Below are 21,070 nucleotides of genomic sequence, written 5' to 3'. Positions count from 1 at the left end.
GAAAAGTACCGGCCTGCTAGTTGAGTTGCGCGGCGCACCCATACTGATTTCGATTTCTTCACGAACCGAAGTACGATTTATTTCTTAATTACGGAGCAGATTTCGACCTGAAAATATCGTCCGAAAATTGAAAAGAAAAGGCTCTTCAGACCGTAAGTCCACTTTTGTATTCTATCGAATGAATTTCAAAACAAAGTTGTATTTTTTTTATTTCTTCCATCTTACTCCAGTCCCCAAACGTCGCGCACTTTGACGTTTCCCTCGACTTTCCTCATGCAGATCCGCCCTCGAACACTGTCTGGCGCGAACGATTTCGTTTGCACAAAGTTAAAAGACTGTTACGGAAATACAATTCGGAGAGAAACACTTTGAAACGTTCAATAAAAGCCTTTAAACTGGTGAATTTCATACTTCGTGCAAACGAAAATATTATACAGAGTGAGTGCACACTGTTTACATAATGTCATGGACTCTGGACTCTGAAAACTAGGGAAGCGTATATGACCATTCGAGTTACTGTGTTACTGAGATAAAATATCTTGGAAACATAGAGTTCCATCATAAAATATCTTTACAACTCGGAATGCAGTGATAGCCCATCATGAAAACGTTGAATTCCATCATGGAAACGTGGAAATCCGTGGTAGGTTATCTTGGAAACGTGGCAATCGGTGATAGGCTATCATGAATAAGTGGAATTCCGTGAAATGCTATCGTGGAAACGCGGAATATTGTAATAGCCAATCACGAAGACGTGGAATACCGCGATTGGGTATCTTAGCAACATGGAATTCCGTGATGTTTTATTGTGGCAAAGCAAAATGCCATGATATCGTTAGCCTGTCACAAAATCCCACGTTTCCACGATAGCTCACCACGGAATTACATGCTTTCACGATAGCCTATCAGCGAATTCTATGTTTCTTTGATAGGCTATAACGATATTCCACGTTTCCGTGATAAGCTTTCATAGTATTTCACATTTCCACGATAGCCTATCACGGAATTCCACATTTCTGTGATAGGCTATCACAGTATTCCAAGTTTCCACGATAGTCTATCACGAAATTCCACATTTCTGTGATAGGCTATCACAGTATTTCACGTTTCCACGATAGCCTTTCAGAGAATTCCATGTTTCCAAGATATTTTATCTCAGTAAAGCAGTAACGCGGATGGTCATATACGCTTCCGTAGAAAACGGTTCTGTACGCGCGCTAGCATTGGTCAAGGCGCTAGTTGTTATTCATCCGGCCGGAACGCGGTAAACGATATCTTCGCTAGCGCTATGCATGCAGTCATATGTCTATGCATGCAGCCTGGTTTTGTAAGTATTGTCTTAAAGTCTTTCTGGATTAAAAAAGGGTTTGAAAAACCACTATTACAGTATAATTTTCCTTCCAAAGTATTTGAAAAATAAAAAATAAACAGTGTTGAATATATCATGACTAGTTAAAGATAGAAGCTTTTTAGGATTTCTTTTACATCATCTGTCAAGAAACACAACAATTCCTCTGGAACAACAAGTAAAAAGAGCACATGCAAAAAATAGCAAAATCTCGGTTAATAACTTCACAAGTTGATCATAACTTTAATGAAGTTGGCATTCAGTTGATAATAGTCTATCGTGCACGCACTATGACTGCTACTTGTGCAGTATGAACACATATTTACACTGGAGGTACTACCAAAAAATTATGGTTCTGGACTTTGCATTTTATGTACTCTATTGTACCTATGAGTACAATCAAGACTTTTCTTTATGTAAAGACTAATTCCAAAAATTTATATTCTGGAAATAAAATGTGTTTAACGTTTGTCTTATTTTAATCTCTGAATCACATTTACTAAAGAGTTCTGTACACTTTCTTACTTTGGGTTGAGACTTAAATCTAGTCCGAGTAACTAGGACTATATGGATCGCTTTTTAACATTTGGACATGGTCGGGCGATAGAGTCTGAGATCGATGGCCCTAATGCGGTTACTATTAATTTTTTTTTGACCATTTTCACTCGTACCCCCAATCAAAATTGTCAGATTTCACCCCCAAAACGATCTTCAAACTGCCTTATGCGCCCCTGTAGGCTTCAGTGGGAAGTGAAAGTACAAATGGTGGTGGTTAGGTTTACATACCTTTGGGAACTTGAGAAAAGAGAAATTTCATCTTCAATTCGGGAAACATCCTTGTCACAAACGCCTTGTTTGAGGCTGCCATTTTGAATTCAGGAAAAGCAGACTTGTGCATTGCTCGGCTACACTGTTTCCTGGCAAGCATCAGACAGACCAATGACGGGGCACTTTGATTGGTCACCTGACCAATCACAGGGCACTACCATGGAGTTCTTTATCAAAAAATTGCTTGACATTTTTGCTTTTGCTTCAGCCTCAGGTTTGGAGAGGCTTTTTTGAAAAGTTTATACACATCTCAACAATTACAGTGTTTGTATTCTGGTTTGTATTCTGGTTTTTGCTGTTTAAAAGTAGTGTGTTTTGGGTGCCAAGCAGCCTGGTTTTGTAAGTATTGTCTTAAAGTCTTTCTGGATTAAAAAAGGGTTTGAAAAACCACTAAGAATTTAAAGTAACCCCTTCCAAAGTATTTGACAAATAAAATAAACAGTGTTGAAAATGTTATGATTAGTTAAAGATAGAAGCTTTGTAAGATTTCTTTTACATCATCTGTCGAGAAACACAATTCTTGTGGACCAGCAAGTCAGCAACGAAGCACGTTCACATGGAAACGTTCCATTGGTGTGACTTATCAAGCTTTGTACACGGGTCACAGACAGCTCGAAGTGCATAGGTGATGTTTACTTTTATCAAGCTTTTGTACACAGCTCGACGTGCATACGTCATAATTATCCGTGCCACATAATAACACCAAGGGTCAATGGACGCGTCCATACCTCAGCGGGATTACAACAAATCGTGGCGCAAAACGGCGCATGTATACATTACAAAATATTTTTTTCTTTTTAAAGTATTTTGACACTCACTGCTTTTCCAGTACAATGAATGCATTGGTTAGAGACGTACAGAAACGAAAAAAAACTGCGCTTAGCCCTAATGGGTTTACCCCTGTTATAAACAATTATAATAAATTGAAGGACTTTATTTTCAATCCCATTTCGTGCATGGCACGATCCTACTGAAGTTACCACAAAATTAATGTTCTCTGGAAAGAGAGGAGTGCCGTGATTGGCTTGGAAAAAATCTTTCCCCCCTCCTCCAATCAAAATAATTCTTATATTGTTGGAAAGAGCATTTCATACGACTGAGTAACTGAACCCCCCGAAAAACAGCCAGAAAACGTGTTGACCTCGAGCTCCATAGGAAATCAAGTTTGTTTGTGTTATTGCATTTTTCAACTCAAAAAGGCCCTATAATCCCGAACATGTTATAAATTTTAAAAAAGGGATCATCTTGAAGAGTATTTTCATACTTTCAAATGCTGAGCGATATGGTTAGATATGACTTTTTATGTAACGTCAATCCTTTTTAACGGGCGAAAGTTCGGAAGAGGTGTGTGTTTTCGTGGCGAATTAATTTGTTAAGCACATTGTCGTGAGGGCTGTTGAATGTCCACAAGCTTTTTCTAAACACTGTCTATGGAGACGTGAAAACCAGTCCCCCCCCCCTAAAAAAAAATCGGGGCGGGCCACGGGCGGCACTGAAAAGTGAAAACAAAATGAATGGCCTAAAGTTATGCAGGATGTGAGGGAAAGAAAGCTGGAATGAAATCTATTATCGCGGAAAGGTATTATTTTTGTATGAGTAAATGGTGAACATTCTTCTCTTTTGTATAAGACTCACCCTTCATAATGGAATCGTCAATTCCGGAATGCCAACGTAACGTGACCCCTACGTACTGCATGGCCGTATAGACCTTTCTACGCTATTTTTGCCAACTATGGAAGGTCCAACACTGCAAAGATGAAGAAGAGTTATTACAGATAATCAAAACATTATTAGGTTGATGGAAATACAACATTGTCAACAAAGTCACAACATAATTCCTAAACATGCCTTTTTATTTTGTATTGAGGGCGTTATGGGGACTTTTTTGGAATTTTGGAAAAATATGTTGCCAATGACCACGGCTTCAATTTATGCGCTTGCGGCAGCCCATATAAAATGGCGCCAATGTTTACAAACGAAAGATATCATCATTTCATCATCAGTCGGCGATCGATAATCGGAGATATATAAGCAAACAGACGTAACTAGTCTTGCTTTGCACATGCGCATTCGTGGCGCAACCTTCCGTGGTTTAGGCCCCAAAAAAGTCTCCGGTTTCTGGTATGCGCGCGCGTCGCCGTAGCCATGCGCATTGGCAAAATGAAAAAAAAAAAAAAATCAATAAAAGATGATGTCTCAAAACCGCCGAACTTACTGCTTTGACTGGAATCCTGCTGCTGCACAATTTTAACGTGTTTTTAGATGGGGTTATGATCGAGAATAAGCTTTATGTGGCTTCTCTGGACTCCCATATATTTGCACTAAGTTTAGTCAGGTACCATTTACAGTCATCAGCATACATTTGAAGCAAAAAAAAATGGGTAAAAAAAAAAAGCCGCGTCGCCGCACCACTTTTTGGGCAAGCTCCATACCAGAAACCGGAGATTTTTTTTGGCCTTAGCTTCATAGGTCGTGATGCATACATGCCTCATAATCGTCAACACAGTCACAGTTGCGCGGTAGATCTATAGAGTACGCGTACGGTGTACCACCATGGAGGAATAAAAATATACTGATTTCAGATTTCGATTTCTTCACGAACCGAAGTACGATTTATTCCTTGTTTACGGAGCCGATTTCGACCTGAAAATATCGTCCGAAAAAAAGAAAGGCTCTTCAGAACGTAAGTCCACTTTTGCATCCTATCGACGTTTTTCGACTTTCCTTTATAATATATGCAGCCGCAGGCCCGCCCTTGAGTTTAGACACTGGCGTGAACGATTTTCGTTTTCACAAAGTTACAAGAATGTTGCAAAAATACAATTCGGAGAAAAACACTTTGAAACGTTAAATGAGCCTTTAACTCTTTCGCTACCATGGCTACTGAATTTAATTTCCCGATTGTTTTCACGTTTGTACGCAATAAATCGCTTGAAATTCCGCCGTGTGTCGATGTGGACGCCGCCATCTTTAAATAAATGTCTCTCTGTATACTATTAGGCCATTTATTAGTCCAGTGGTTGAATTAACCCCTTGCAATGACGTCACATAGCTACCACGTTTTGATGTCGTCCGCCATTTTGGGAGTCAAATTACACACAGTTTTGTACACGCATATACGTGACGGCGCCGCCACATGACGTCTTCCGCTCAATTTCCCTTTGACCCGTCACCTTTGCCCAGTGGCGTCACCAGACTTTTCAGTTTGGGGGGGCACAGGGGGGGCACCAGCATTTGATGGGGGGGCACTTAGGTGGATACGGATCGCCGTCCTGGGGGAGGGGTCTAAGGGGAGGGGGTGCCCCCCTCCCCTTTGGAAAATTTTCGCATACGGAGGATGGGCTAGATGCAAAATGGTGCCACATTTGCAGCTCATTTGAAGAAAATACGAATTACTGTGCTTCTTTGTCCTTATGAAAAACTAACTCAGATGATGGGAGTTGAATATAACAAAATATATATATATTTTTTTACCAACCCAAATCTCAGATGGGGGGGCACTCGGGGGGGCACTAGGTTTTCCAGGGGGGGCACGTGCCCCCCCTGGCCCCCCCCTTGGCGACGCCACTGCCTTTGCCCTCCTTGTTTGGTTAATTTATCGAGATCTCGGTACGGTACGTCGCCAGGCTCGGGTCAAGGTCTGTACAAAATGGTACATGTACATACTTGTGTTGTGGTGCGTTGTAAACACAGGAAAACAGCCGGGTCGGGCATTTCTTTCTATCGGTTTCCTACGGACGAAGAGCGTCGGCAAAAATGGATCAATGCAATAAAACGTGAACCGGGTTGGATGCCGAATGACGGGAGCCGTCTCTGTAGTGCACATTTCATTTCTGGTAAGTCATGTAGGCCTAGGCTATAAATCAGGCCCGTAGGAAGCTAACATTTATTGGTCAGGCTCATCTCAGGGCAGGGAGCTCAGTTGATGCGAGCGCGTAGCGCGAAGCCCTAACGGCGTGGGGTTGGGCCCCGAAAAATGTTGGATTCCAAACGCTCTGTGGTGCGATCTGAGGCAATTTCTGACCACTATAACCTTTTTGTTTTTAGCTATCATCATTTAAACATCATTTTCAAGTTTGGAGTCAATTATCTTTTTATATTTTTTTTTGGCGTGAGAAATCCCATGTCGGCGTTAAAAGCATGAGAATAACCTGAAATGTGTGAGTCTTACGCTAAATGTGTTAGAGTTGGCAGGCCTGCAGAGCCGGATCCAGGATTTGACCCAATCCCTCCCAAATGTAACCAAAAGCCACTCCCCCAACACTATGCATGTATACAGGGAATTTTATTCTTCGTAATTTGTACAAGACACATTTTGGAGCACTGCACAACTGCAAGTATTAACCAGTATATGTCACTTGATGAACTTTACATAAATCGTCAAAATTTAGCCTATCGTAGTGAAAAGTTTTGGACATTTTGCTCATCGCAAAACTTATTTTGGATCTATAGATGCTCTGTAGTGCAATCTGAGGCATTTCCTGGCCACTTTCCCCTGACTTTTTGAATGAAATGTATCCATGTTTTAGTGGGTGGGTCATCAAAGATGATAAATTACATCACAAGCATCACATCAAAACTGTAGCTTGACTCTCTTTCTAGATTTGTGCTCTTTAGCTTGATCCATGATTGTGTTTACAGGGAAAGGGCGTAATCATACATGTCGCCATGCACTACATGTTAAGTTAAATGGAATTTAACCATGAATTTTAGTTTTCCTCAGACTTGTACTTGTGTTTTCTTAAAAAGAAGTGGTTTTCTAGCTGAGAAAGTAGCAAGGAAGAACCGGTATTGTGCAAGCAAAATTCAGGGAATAATCCGTTGATACTAATATCTTGTTGGAAAATTCCAAAATCATTTCAAGAAAGTTGCCGCCGTGAATCAGAGTTTATGAAGGGACGGAAAGTGGGATTTGCTATCAGCATCAACAGGGCCGTTCCTCATTATTTACCTTTTATGGGATGTGAATCAAATTGGAGGACGAGAGGCTCTGCGGGCTGATGTATTTTTTAGAAAAACTTTTTTTTTGCAACCAGCTTGTAGGGAAGATTTCCGTTTATTTAAGACTTAATTCACCGGAATGGATACCAGTGTTTGTACATGATTGAACTGCCGAGCGTATTTTGTAAGTATTTTTTTTTCTAAAAAAATACATCAGCTTGCAGAGTCTCTCATCCTCCAATTGATTCACATCCCATCAGGTAAAGAATGACGAACGGTCTTGTTGATAGCAAATCCCACTTTCTGTCCCTTCATAAACTCTGATTCACGGCGGTAATTACTTTCTTTGAATGACTTTGGAATTTTCCAACAAGATATGAAATTCAACGGGTTATTCCCTGAATTTTGCTTGCACAAAACCGGTTCTTCCTTGCTATTTTCTCATTTAGAAAACCACTTCTTTTTAAGAAAACACAAGTACAAGTCTGAGGACAACTAAAATTCATGGTGGCGGCCAATGGCCATTCCGTTTAACCTAACATGTAGGCCTAGTGGCGACATGTATGATTACGCCCTTTCCAAAACAAAACAAAACACAAAAACATCACAAGAAAAATTTGGGGGAGGGCAACGGGGGCCAATGCCCCCCCCCCCCAAAAAAAATGGAACCCATTTTTTTCCTTCAGTGTCTTCGCAATAAAGGCAGGTACTGCATACACCACCATCTTTTCCTTAAAAAAATGGTTAAAGTGGTCAGAAATTGCCTCAGATCGCACCACAGAGCATTTAGAACCACCCCCCCAAAAAAAAATCCACCCTTGGGGCCATGCAAGGCCTTGTATACATTAAAAAAAAAAGATAGGCCTGTTATTATTGGTACGGCCATAGCCGTACCTGCCGTACCGCTTCCTACGGCCTTGCTATAAATGCAGCCTGTGTGGGTAAATTTTGTGAATTCGACATTTGCAAGTTCGTCTTGGCTTTAATCTAACTTAGCTAGGGCGGCTAAAGTGGGATCTTCAGCAGAAGGACTACCGATAACAGTTCAATAAATTCTAGCATTTCGTCATTAAACCATGAATCGTCCTGTTCATTAAACCATGAATCGTCCTGTGGCTTTACTGCCACTTTTAAATTTCTTATATTTATCTGGTTGAATATTTCTTAAATTAGAATTGCAGTTAACTTATAGTAATATGGCCTACAGTCCTAAAGTTTGAGCCAAAAAAAAAACAGCATAGAAATTTCAAACGCATGCAGTAAACTTTTCTTACTCTGAACAATGATGTAAGCTAGAAAATGACGAGGAAAACACCCCATATGGGACTAAAAGACCAAGTAAAAAATAATTTAGTTTCTTGCAGGTTTTTCTTTCATAAACCTAAAAGAAGACAAGCGTTTGTTTTCCAAGATGCCAGATTTTCCAAGATGGCATGTAGATTTTTCTGTGTTTTTGCTTCTTTTGCTAATGCAAATGGTGTCCAAAGTTGGATTTCAACAACGGTGTGCAGCATGATGCGGGGATGAGGTATGGATCGCATGTTCCAATGTTCCCCAGCTTGTTCACGTATCTCTCCTTGTCAGGCAAAGGAAGTTGTTCCACGTTTTCCGACAAAGAACTAGGTGGCCCAGAACTGGCACTGGCACTGGATAACTGACCATCGACCACGGCATCCATGCTGCAAGTGCAAGTGGTCAATATGATTGATTCGCGACACAAATTGGCACGTCGTACGGTACGATTCTTCTGCGAGTACGAACAAGCATCGGACGTGATGTATATCGTGCGTGCGCGATATGCTAGCAGACGATAATTTGACTCCCAAAATGGCGCCACCAAGATTTTGTGTAAAATGATGACGTCATGTGCATTGGGTTTATAGTCAAGTTTTTATAGCGATTGGTAATCGACACCCGCGGCGTGTTATAATAGAGCCGATCTAGTACACCTGGTACCCTGCTGCCTCTGCACGGCCTAACCGCTAGAAACGCCCGGCATCCAAGTCTACTAAAAAACCACCTCCCTCTCATGACACAGTGGGTCTATATACACGTACATGTACATGTACAGTACATGTACATGACGTACATGTACAGTACATACAGACGACCAAGTTAGAAAAGAAACACGCATCGCGATATCGGAACGCTTAATTGCGCCTTGTTCAGGCAAGTCAAAAGATCTATCTTTCTTTGTTTTTTTCTACCTTTTTCCATGGAAAGTGAATTTCGATTTTCAATTATTCAGCTTGACCCACCCACCCACAATTTGGAAAAAAGATCGAAATTTTAAAAAATTGAAAATTCTGAATGGCCCCTTATGAAATGTGACTGCATTATATTGTCTGGTAGAGATTGTAACATTTAAATTTTGGTGAAAAAAAAATCGTATTTCCGTAACTTACGCCATGCTCACGCCGCTACAAATTGATGTTTTTACCCTAGACACCACACAAAACAAACGCTGTTGTGAAACCTACATGTTCAAAAATTGTGGACATGCAAATGATCCTAGGGTGAGAGAGCTGTCAATGGTTTCAACCCAGGGGTGTCTTGAAAAAAAAATGTTTTCAAATGCACAAGACTGTTTATTAATTTAATTCTGTGTAATTTCGGGCCAAGCAAGTATTTCTTTCTCCTGTCACTCACTGTACCCTTCAAGTTCAATAAGTGACAATGTGTTTCCGATAATTCGTGGCGAAATCTCTTGCCAAGAATATCCAGACATGGGTGATAACATATCCCGTGCATATACATGTGGTCTTAATTCCAAGACTTATAGAGGTGCGAGGAAGCGCGAGGAAAGTAATCGAACGGCGGCGCTGCTCATGAATTTCAAAAATGCATCAGAATTGATCTCTTCATTATGCACCCTCAGTGGCGTAGCCACGGGGGGGGGGGGGGGGGGGGGGCGTAGGGGGGGGGGGGCGCGTAGGGGGCGACAGCCCCCCATGAAACCTTGTGCCCCCCAGTCGCCCCTCCCCTGAGATTTTGAGTTTCAAAAAAAATTATCATTGATCTACATGACGCCCCCATGAAATGTTCCAGCCCCCCCCCCTCAGCCCCCCCCCCCCCCCCCCCCCCCCCACTGAAAAATTCTTGGCTACGCCACTGTGCACCCTTATTCACAGGATTTAAGGTCCAATGTACCACTATATTAGTCTTTGTATTAGCCAATATTATATTTGTATAAGTTTCTGACAAAGATGAACATTAAGGCACCAATTAAAATAATTCTGGAAAAGACTTCAACAAATGTTACGTTTACTTATAATTGCATTTTTGCTTCCATTATAGAGACGGCAAAATGACGAGGCGAGTCGAAAATCGAATGCAGCGGGTACCTTCATCATTGCTGTTATACTGCATCTGTAAGCAGTCACAAAATAATAATAATCTTTTTTGCGGACTCATGATGTGATCTGGCTGCACTGCATAAATTGTAAATCTAAACTCAGTAATCCCAATATTATTACCAAATTACAGGTAACTTCAGTTTAAAAAGTCTAAAAGAGTATGGGGGTTGTATGGAAAATTCCAATGTGTTTAATAAAAGTGGCTGTGAATTACGGGCAAATACCTTTCGGGAAATCCTGACTACATCTGGGGGTGAAATCACTATACGGCAATGGTTTTCTTCTATAATGCCTCCAAACACAATTATGAAGGCAAATCTGGCGGTGTTTGACTTTGTTTGGTCCAAACTGAGAAAACTATTTGACTGGAGTTAATTTACTACATATTCAAATTACTAATCAAGAGCAATACAATGGTGTCAAAAAGAATTTCGGTTGACCTAGATTTCCTATCTATAGGAAATCTAGGTCAACCGAAATTCATTTCTGATTTTACTACATATAGCCTATAGGCTATATGTAGTAAAATCAGAAATGACGTCTCGTTCATTCTACTGGTTTAGGTACATTAGTCCAAGCGGTCACCGTTGAAGCCTTGTTCTTGGAACGAGGCCACCGTGGGATTGTGCCCTGTCCAATGAGCATATCTTGCAAAAAGCTGGTAAAAGACGTCGACGCGATGTACTGGTTCTATGGCTCACTAAGCGACACATTCCTGCTCATCTCATACTTCAAGGGAAGAGTGGCTCCCCAAAACGGGATCCCAGAGGGCGTCTATGATATCGACGATGAGTGCAATCTCATCATTGAGAACGTCACCGCCTCCAATGCGGGAACCTACTTCTATAAGCTGAAACCGCGTTTTAAAAGTACGACAGAGGGACAGATTGAAGTTCGTGACAAGGGTGAGTCCATTTTGTGAGTTTACCTTACTTGTTTGCTTCAATTGTTTCTTAGCATTTTGCAAATTCCTTTAAAATGTACAAAAACAAAAAAGAAGTTCAATTGTCTCACTGTCACTATAATATAAAAACTAAATTTGGAAGAATATTTATTGAGAAAATTCCGACATTTGGATCTGCACATTTCCCAATTTCATGGAGATTTTAAACAGCAACTATTTCTTAGCATATATACACGATACGTGCTAAACAAAGATGAGCTGGCAACCTGCAGTCACAAGCAATAATAATCACATGGCATGTTGGCAGGTAAATTTTTTGCCAAGGAAATATTTCCTGTGTTTAGGAAATTTCTGTGTAGCTTTATGACATTGGCCCCAGGTCGATTACAATAACGACGTCTGGTTCCTGTACTTTGTCTCGAGTCTCGGACAAGTTTTTACTCAATGTAACCCCCAATCTCTGAATCACACTTTGATTAACATACCTCAATCATTTAAAAAGAAAGGTGCCAAAATATAAGGAAATATCCTACTTTACTGTAAATAAATAACAGGATCAAACATCCTGTGAAATCAGTGGGCCTAGTATGCTGTCATTTTCGATGACATTCAACTTTACATAACCTTTAATCCCAACTTTCCAGGTGAAGCTGCTGTTCCTCTGCATAGGCTATTGAAATGCGTAGATGGCGTTCGACACTGGATGACTGCAAACAAGCTGAGACTAAACAAGGGCGGATCCAGGGGGGGGGGCCAAAGGGGGCCATGCCCCCCCCCCCCCCCAAAAAAAACGAAACCAATTTTTTTTTTTATGTAACATCGCAATAAAGGCAGGCAATGAGTACACCACCATCTTTTCCTCAAAAAAACATTGGTTTAAGTGGTCAGAAATTGCCTCAGATCGCACCACAGAGCATCTAGAATCCAAACATTTTTCGGGGCCCTTAAGCGGGCCCCGAACCCCACGCCGTAATTATTTTGACCCACTGTTTTGGGGGACCAAATTTTTTGTTGGCCCCCCCTAAAATTGTGTTCTGGATCCGCCCTTGAGACTAAACAGCTCCAAAACTGAGTTTTTCATATCTGCATCTCAAAACAATCTGCCAAAGCTCATCAATTACGCCTTCCCAATCGATAATGAGTATGTATCCCCATCACTTTCAGTGAGAAATCTAGAAGTAACATTCCACCAATCGATGACCATGTCCTCTCATGTTACATCTCTCTGTCAGTCAATCAATTTCCATCTACGCAACATCTCCACAATTCGTCGCTTCATCGACCAGGAAAGCTGTACTCATGCCATAAGGGCCCTGATTCTGTCTAGACTAGACTATGCCAACTCTCTTTGGGCCGGTTGCAGCAGCTCTGACATCTCAAGACTGCAGCGTCTACATGGCAGAGCTGCTCGTATCGTTTTCCAAGTTCCTCACCGACATCCCTCTGTTCCACTATTGCAATCTCTTCACTGGCTTCCGATCGAACAACGCTTTATTTTCAAAATCGTGTTATATGTATACAAGTCAATCAACGGTCTCACTCCCATATACTTTTCAAACAGCATTTCATCCTACAAACCTTCACAACCCGGATTACGCTCTGCCACAGACACAACCCGGCTCGTGGTGCCTAGGGGCCAAAGGATGGTTGCGGAGAGGTCATTCTCTATCTGTGCCCCTAGATTGTGGAATGATCTCTCATCAACCATCAGACTGGCTCCTAGCCCACAAACATTCAGAAGCCTCCTCAAAACACACCTGTTTGCCTAATGTCTTATGTGATTTACTCTTTCAATGTATCTGCTTAGTTTTCTTTGTTTTTGTTTGTAAAGCGCATTTGGAACTGCACTGTATAAGCACCGGTATTATTATCATTAAAAGAGGAATTCCCATCATTGACCCTATGGTTAGGACGAACCAATCTTGAAATGACAAACTGGGATCTTACCACAAGAAAATGCACTTTCAGTGTTTCCTGCAAAAGTTTATCTGAGCTGAAATAGTGGGCGGGCTAGTTTGTTGAATAACCTTCTTCAGATTTGTTGTATTGTTGTTCCTTACCAGTGAAAATACATATTTTTTGGCAAAATTAATGATTTCCATTACCCTTTACCAACAGTCTCCCCAAGTCGACCATATCCCACCGTCATCGACTGCAATCAGGACCATGATGCAGACATGTGCGAGGTGAGAGTACGACACGACAGCACGGTGTACAACCTGACCTGCATCATGGAGCAGGTCAAACCTGCCGTGGAATTGAAGTGGTTTTTGGGCGGGCTGACGGAATTCAAGGCCTCAACAGCAGACAGGCCTGTAGTTCTACCGGCTAACACAGGTAAGCAATGTTCTTCATAAGATCATGGAGGAATCGTGTAGTCACTGGCATCGCTGGAGGGGTTGTGAGGCCCCCTATAGTTTAGTTTTTTTGGTCGCCAAAATCGTTGTACTGTCGACAAAATTGTGTGTCCGTCAGTCGTGTGTCTGTTTCAAAATCGTCGACCTTGGAACATAACAGAGCCCCATACACAGTTATGATCGTTTCCGATGTTTTTTAGTTACCTGTTATTAAAACATACATGTATTATGTATCTATTGATCAGGTTTGTGGTTGAGGAACAACACCTATTCAACTTCAGCAACAATCCAAGTTCCTTCGGATGACAATGACATAGAATATGTATGTGAGGCAATGGGTGATGTTGCAGTAGGACGCAGTACTACACGCACGAGGGTGCGCCTTACCAAAACTAAACCCACAACGGCAACTTATGATGAAGTTCAGTCCTCCAGCAATCCAGGTAGGTTTCATTTCGCGGACTTAGTATGACTCAATATCTGGCTGCTTGGATTGTAAATCGTACATTGTGTAATTTCGATGTTATTGTGAAAGTTCTATACTGTTTTGATGTTGATTGGGAAATACCGATGTGGTTAAATAAAACCAGCTGCGATTACAAAAAAATAACTACATCATGGGAAGAAATCAGTGAACCACGCTTTGTGAACTACTGCAATTATGTTCACTTCATAATAATTATGTAACTGCATTCACACACCATCACGAGTGCGAATCTGGCGGTATTTTGATTCTCTTCATTGAGAAGAATTGTAATTCGACTTTTGTTTGCTTTAAATGACCGCTACTAATCACGAGTAATATAATGTTGACAAAAAGAATTTGATTTCAGCAAAATTGTGAAACCATCCAGGAATCATTTTGCTGGGCAAAAGGTCTTTGAATAGAAAAACATATAATAATTTCGCTTTCATTTGGTTAATAGTCCCTGGTGCTATTGCTTATGCGAACTCTAACGGAACGAGGCAGAGGGATCGTGCCTGTCACCTGAATGTATTGTGTGTACTAATGTGTCTCGAATCCCAGAGGAAAAGAACGTCAGATGTGACGTCAGATGGGGGTCTATTAGGTGATGGAACAATGAAACTCAGTGATTCGATCAAGTCAGATATCAATCGAATCAAGTCAGATGTTAATTAAATCAAGTTATATATCAAACGAATCAAGTCGGATATTGTGTCAGAGTGCCTTTTGACTCTTTTCAGGAACAACGCTTGCTTTGACAGACAGTATTCCAATTCCCAACAAACCCGTCGATTTGAGTGTGATATGGGCCGTGGTGGCTTCAATCGTATTCATCGGCTTTGTCGCTGCCTGTGTCTACATTGTAAGTACAGTGTGTATAATTGTAGATGTATTAAAAAAAGTCAGTGCTGGGACTGGGCAGGGGTTAGGAGCTTTGCTAAATATTTTGTCAACTGTGCATGAGGAGGGGTAGGGAGGACCAGCAGCTGAAAAAACAGTCGAAGGGGGAGGGGGCGAGGTGGAGTCTATCTCACTCAAAGGGGCGCTGTTCAAATATGTATCATCAACCATCATGCCCATGTAAAGGGTAATAAACTGCGATTATGTGTATTACATAGTTTTAAAAAGTTAAACTGCATTGGCTATAGTTTGGTTAACGTTGAGTATATGACGCTAAATGCTGCTGACGAGGACATGATGGGGTTTGCGTTGGTCCATTGGCGGCGCCAGACTCTAAAATGCGGGGGGGGGGGGGCAATTGGGGTCAGGAAATATTTTGGGGGCGGTCAATAAAAAGCCTGTGTATTCGCGCGCGTGCCCATTTAGTCCGTGGGACGAGAGGCCGAAAACGCTTTAGTTTTACGCGATCTGGTCCACCGAATTTTATAACTCTTTCTAGGCATGTAGATTATGATGTACCATATTTTAAGGGAAAAAAACCCATTCTTCCCCGATCCACAGTCTGTTTGGGAATGAGATAATCTGGGATAAAAAGGCCTAATGTTGCATGAAAAAAAACAAATAAGAAACAGCGCCCTCTATTGACACAGTCAGAAACCTTTTCGCACGCAATGAGCACTTGCCAGATAATACTTCTTTCAAGTTCCCTTTGAAGATCATTACAGATCAAACTCATCTAAGCTGTTGCCGAATGCAGCATTCAGAAATCGAATTCGTTGTTTGTAAATCAATTAGACGAATTACGTTTTATGACTAAAAGGGTTTATTGGCATAGACCAGACGAAATCGATACTACCCGCTAAGCCTAAACGTGAACTTCAAAATTGCTTGAACTGAATTTAATATTGTCACACAAAAGACAAAATTAAACGTTGGAAGTGTACTAAATCGATGGTAATGGGCGAATATGAATATTACAAACGGTGATTTTGAATGATAAACGTTTTAAAATAGCCAGGAAACGAAAATAATCTAATTTAATTCATTCATTTATTTATATATTCTTTTTGTTGGGGGATTTAAACCTGCACATTTGTTACCCACACAGGAAGCATGGTATTTATATTAGGCCAAAAAAAAAAAGGCTCCGGTTTCTGGTATGCGCGCGCGTCGCCGTAGCCATGCGCGTCGGCAAAATGAAAACTTTTTTTTTTTCAATGAAAGATGATGTCTCAAAACCGCCAAACTCACTGGTTTGACTGGAATCCTGCTGCTGCACAATTTTAACTGGTTTTTAGATTGGGTTATGGTCGAGAATAAGCTTTATGTGGCCTCTTTGGACTCCCATATATTTGCACTAAGTTTAGTCGGACACCATTTGCAGTCATCAGCCGACATTTGAAGCAAAAAATCAGGTAAAAAAAAAAAAAAAGCCACGTCGCCGCACCACTTTTTGGGCAAGCTCCATACCAGAAACCGGAGACCTTTTTTTTTTTTTTTGGCCTTACATAGTTTTTTTTTCAATCTGTACTGAATGAGCATTACTTGTTTATTTTTAACTAAACAAACGAGATTGTGAGCACATTTACACATTACAGGCCGGTTAGATAATTGTTGTATTATAACATGTCAAAAGTCTCATCAAATGGACCGACTTTTTTGTTTACAAACTTGTTTAAGAAGAGAAAATTAATGTATATTCCACTTTTTGGAAGCTGTGAGTGGCGTTACCACTGCAGTTTTTGTTTAAGCTGAAACCGTTTTACTGATTTTATTATTTTGAATATTGTTTTAAGAACCGATTCATTAATTTGTTGTTGCTCTGTCCATTCCGTGAAACCACAAATAACCCATCGGCCCTCCCACTTCCTTTTTGAGGCTGCATCAAATATGTATTACATTTTTAAGCGTCAGGAATAACATTTCTTTAACATGTTTCAGAAGTTCAGATGCTCCAGCAGATCACGACCACACACTTATATAATTTTTGAAAACATGTTTCCCCGAGATAAGATTTCAAAAAATTATTCTGATCTGTGGTGTAACCGTACCAGTCGATGTTCATCTAATACATAACAATGTAAACATTCAAATTAGGTTTTGGCCTTCACCGACGTGTAAACACTGTATACTCAGTGTGTTACCTCCCGAGCAAAAGTTGGGAAAAATCACTCAGGTGGGACTCGAACCCACGACCTCCTGCTTTCTAGTGCAGATGTCTTACCACTCGACCACCGAGCTAACGGGATCGGTTGGCTGGTTCGCATATGATGTACATAGCAGCGGGTACCGCATAAACTTTATAAGATGGAATTTTTGCAGCAGATTCGAACCGGCCAACCGATCCCGTTGTATCGAAGGCTGCACACAATCTAGGCTGTATATAAATGCATGTGTGGCGTGTTTTGTCTACCAAATTACGGTACCAATGTTTATAATGCTTCTATTGGCCCAAAATGTGTCCACAGTACCGATGATTCACTCTCTATCGTCAAGTTTTTATGAATTTTAACAGCAAAGGAAATCAACAATTAATATATATGTAAAAATGTTTGGGGAAAAATGTGGAGGCAAACGGGGGGGGGGGGGGGGGGGGGGGGAGGAAATTACTTGTGGTGCAACCCCCCCCCCCCCACCCCCCGGTGCCGCCACTGCGTTTTTATGCTTAAAAGAAAGGGAATTGTTTTCTAGTGAGATATTAATTTCATCTGGACCAGCGATGAGGACAGTCTCTTGACCTTCACTAACCACATCAATTCCTTCCACAGAACCATCAAATTCACATCGGAGTTCTCGGCTCACCAAACCCACTTTCTGGATGTCACCGTCCGCAAGCAAGGCAACTCACTAACCACTGACCTGTATTCCAAACCCACAGACACCCACCAGTACCTCCACTCCTCCAGCTGTCACCCCAGGCACTGCAAAACTGGCATAGCGTTTAGCCAGGCACTCAGACTCAGAAGAATTTGTTCTAATGATTCCGATTTCTCCCGCCATACACAGATACTGAGGAACAACTTGGTGGCCAGGGGTCACAGCTCTCGCCAAGTTCATCGTGCCATTGCCAGAGCTAAAGCTATCCCCAGAAATCAAGCTCTCACGGGAAAGGCCCCTGATGCCATGGCCAAACCCATGATTCCCTTGGTTACCACGTTTCACCCCAATCTCCCTCCCCTTCGCAAAATCACTAATGACAATCATCATATCCTCCATACTTCAGATCGCCTTGCCCGCGCCATCCCCAACGGCCCCACATTGGCTTACAGGCGTCCTCGAAATCTACGGGACTTGATTGTTCGAGCTGAAGTCCCATCCTTAGATGCATCCCCTCCCACCCAGCATGGTACTTTCAAGTGCAGTTCCAGATGTGTTGTCTGCCAGATTCATATCCAGGAGTCTGACTCCTTTTCTGGCCACTCTTCTGTCACCACCCACAGAACCATTGGTAACATCACTTGTAACACCCCTAATGTCATATATCTTATTTCTTGCAGGGTCTGTGGAGTGCAGTATGTAGGTGAGACTAAGAATACGCTCAAGAAGCGTTTCTATGCCCACCGGTCAACGGTCAACACCAAGAAACTAGACACCCCTGTTGGTCATCACTTCAACCTGCCTAACCACTCCATTTCTGATATGATTTTGCAGGGCATTGAATCTCTTGGCCATCGCAAGGACTCAGTTCGCCTCAGCAGAGAGAAAGTGTGGATGAATCGTCTTCGAACTATTCAACCACATGGTCTCAACATCCAACTTGGAAATGATTAATATTTTTCTTCCTCCATTGTCTTCTGTTACAGATAATCCACCTGGTCTTCATTGTTTGTGTTTCCCCATCTTTCCCCATCTTTCATCCCTTTCCACCTCCATACTGTTCCCCCCCCCCCCCCCCCCCCCCCCCCCCCGCATAATCCCCCTTCACTCCCACACTCTTTTGTCCGTTCCCACTCCCTGTGACCTTTGATCCTTCCCCTTTCTGGTCCCTCCCCTGTTCATACCAGACCCCTTGTGGTTTGCCATCTCCCTTTGTTTCTTTGTTCTCTCATCCACCCTCCCCTGCATCTTTCCACACCTTTCGCACCTAATCCTCCTTTTGTGTTTCTTCTTTCATCCCTGCATGTTTGTGTGCACCCCCATTTTAATGTATGTACCTCTGTCATTTCTGTTTTAGCCTCTGAAGAAGAACTTGCTAAGTTCGCAACGTCAGGCCACATTAATTTTTAGATTGAGATATTAATTGATCACAGTTCAAACCTGAACGTCTTGCATTCGGGTGACATGATCCACTGCTAATTATCCTAATTTAGCAATAATTTTTTTATTTGCATTGTAATGTTTGTCATTAAAACAGGTCTATCTAAAGAAGAAACAAAGGGAATTCATTCGTGCTGAAACCTGTGCCTATGAGCCTCCGGACCTCTCCATGACCTGTCTTTGGGCATTTACACCAGGTTGCCCTTTCTCTTGCTACAATTTTAGACAGAATGATTTCTAACCGTAATCACCCCAAGAAATATTCATGTTGTTATTTTTTCGTGGCATTCAACAAGAAAAAAAATTACAAATCTGTTGGAGATGAGGCATTTTACTCTACACATGAACAATACTAGTGCAAACTACCTCCATCGAGTTTAAACGGAGCCCATCACGTGAAGTCAATTCTGGTCAGGAGCCTGGAAGTAGAGGAGGGCAAGGCTGTTTTACTGGGAGTTCATGTAACATTTCTTTAGTTTTCTAATTTTGTGAATAGCTTAATTTATATCATAGTTTTTTACAGGTTAATTGGCTGAATCGCGCTGAATTTTTGTTTCAAAAATGTGAATTTTTGTTTTGGTGGAAAAGATAAAAATGTCAACAGCTGCGCAGGAATTTCTTAAAAGTTATGCATGACAAATTTAGAAATGTTCTATGCAAGTTGGAATTTTTCTACCTTCTTTGTGTATTTCATATATTTTTTTAAAAATAATTGTTTTTTTTAATTTTCAAAGCAGCTGAATGGACAAAATTAGCGCTGTCAACATGTCACCTCTTCGTCTGACCTACAGTTATGGGGTCAAATTAAGAAATGTTCTATGCAAGTTGGAATTTTCCTACCATCTTGGTGTATCTCATATATATTTTTAAAATAAATGTTTTTTGTCATACTATTATCAGCTAATTTTATACATGAACTGAAACAACTATAAAGTATAGACTTCTAAACAGTCCTGGTCGCAAAATTTATACTGAAATATAATTAGGTTTGCAAACGAAATATCTTATTACTTTTAAATAAAAAATAATTATTTTCTCAGAAATTTTGAATAATAGAAATAAGATTGTAAAAAGACATGTGGCAATTTTTCCTTAATTACTTTTCTTTCAAAATAATTCTATCATATATCTTAAGCAGCGACAACCAGGGGCGTAAATCCCGGGGGATGGAAGGTATGTATCCCCCCCCCCCCTTTACTTTTTGACCGGGGGATGGGCTATTGAATCATCCCCCCACTTTTTCGTGATGACAAAAGCAAAATGGGGATTTTGAGGTATTTTTTTAACATCCCAACAACCCAAATGTATTTGATAGCACTGAAAAGTGGAGGAACAAAGTACAAAAGCTTTTAAAATGCGCTTTTTTGATGTAAGCGCGAGTATACATGTTGATATCCTGAAGAGTGCCCCATAGTGTAATGTGGTGTCCGGCCCCCCCCCCCCCCTTCAAATTTCCACGAACTGGCAATTTTTGGATTTTGGTCATCCCCCTCCCCCCTCGATTTACGCCACTGGGGACAACAAAGTACATGTAGGTTGATACTCGATTTGTTACTTGACTATTGTTGTTTATATTCATTTTTTTCTGGTGCATTTACAGCATACAGGGTATTCTGGCAGTACTTCATATTTGCTTAAGAGAGCACACATTGGATTTTATACTGTACATTTTGATACATAAGTTCTGCACTTGATTTAAGCAGTGTATTATGG

The 21,070-nt window shown here is 41.2% G+C and overlaps 1 protein-coding gene across 1 annotated transcript; it reads left to right on the top strand.

Annotated features, from left to right (window-relative positions):
- Positions 1-20,816, top strand: LOC119737562. The gene is made up of 7 exons (XM_038212013.1): positions 1-152; positions 10,415-10,488; positions 11,037-11,378; positions 13,496-13,714; positions 13,980-14,177; positions 14,941-15,062; positions 19,455-20,816. Exons 2-7 carry the CDS (start codon positions 10,425-10,427, stop codon positions 19,596-19,598), a joined length of 1,089 nt encoding a protein of 362 aa, XP_038067941.1. The 5' UTR covers positions 1-152; positions 10,415-10,424; the 3' UTR covers positions 19,599-20,816.
- Positions 20,817-21,070: the final 254 nt, after the last annotated feature.

This window comes from Patiria miniata, unplaced genomic scaffold (genome assembly GCF_015706575.1).
Source record: "Patiria miniata isolate m_02_andy unplaced genomic scaffold, ASM1570657v1 HiC_scaffold_3, whole genome shotgun sequence".
In the NCBI taxonomy this organism is placed as follows: Eukaryota; Metazoa; Echinodermata; class Asteroidea; order Valvatida; family Asterinidae; genus Patiria; species Patiria miniata.
Note: the sequence above shows the minus strand (reverse complement) of the source record. Positions and strands in the feature narration are given on the sequence as shown.

Coding starts and splice junctions, on each gene's coding strand:
- LOC119737562 (XM_038212013.1), top strand. CDS start 10,425: ATGACGAGGCGAGTCGAAAATCGAATGCAGCGGGTACCTTCATCATTG. Junction 13,715..13,979: donor AGTTCTACCGGCTAACACAG/GTAAGCAATGTT, acceptor TCTATTGATCAG/GTTTGTGGTTGAGGAACAAC. Junction 15,063..19,454: donor TCGCTGCCTGTGTCTACATT/GTAAGTACAGTG, acceptor TCATTAAAACAG/GTCTATCTAAAGAAGAAACA.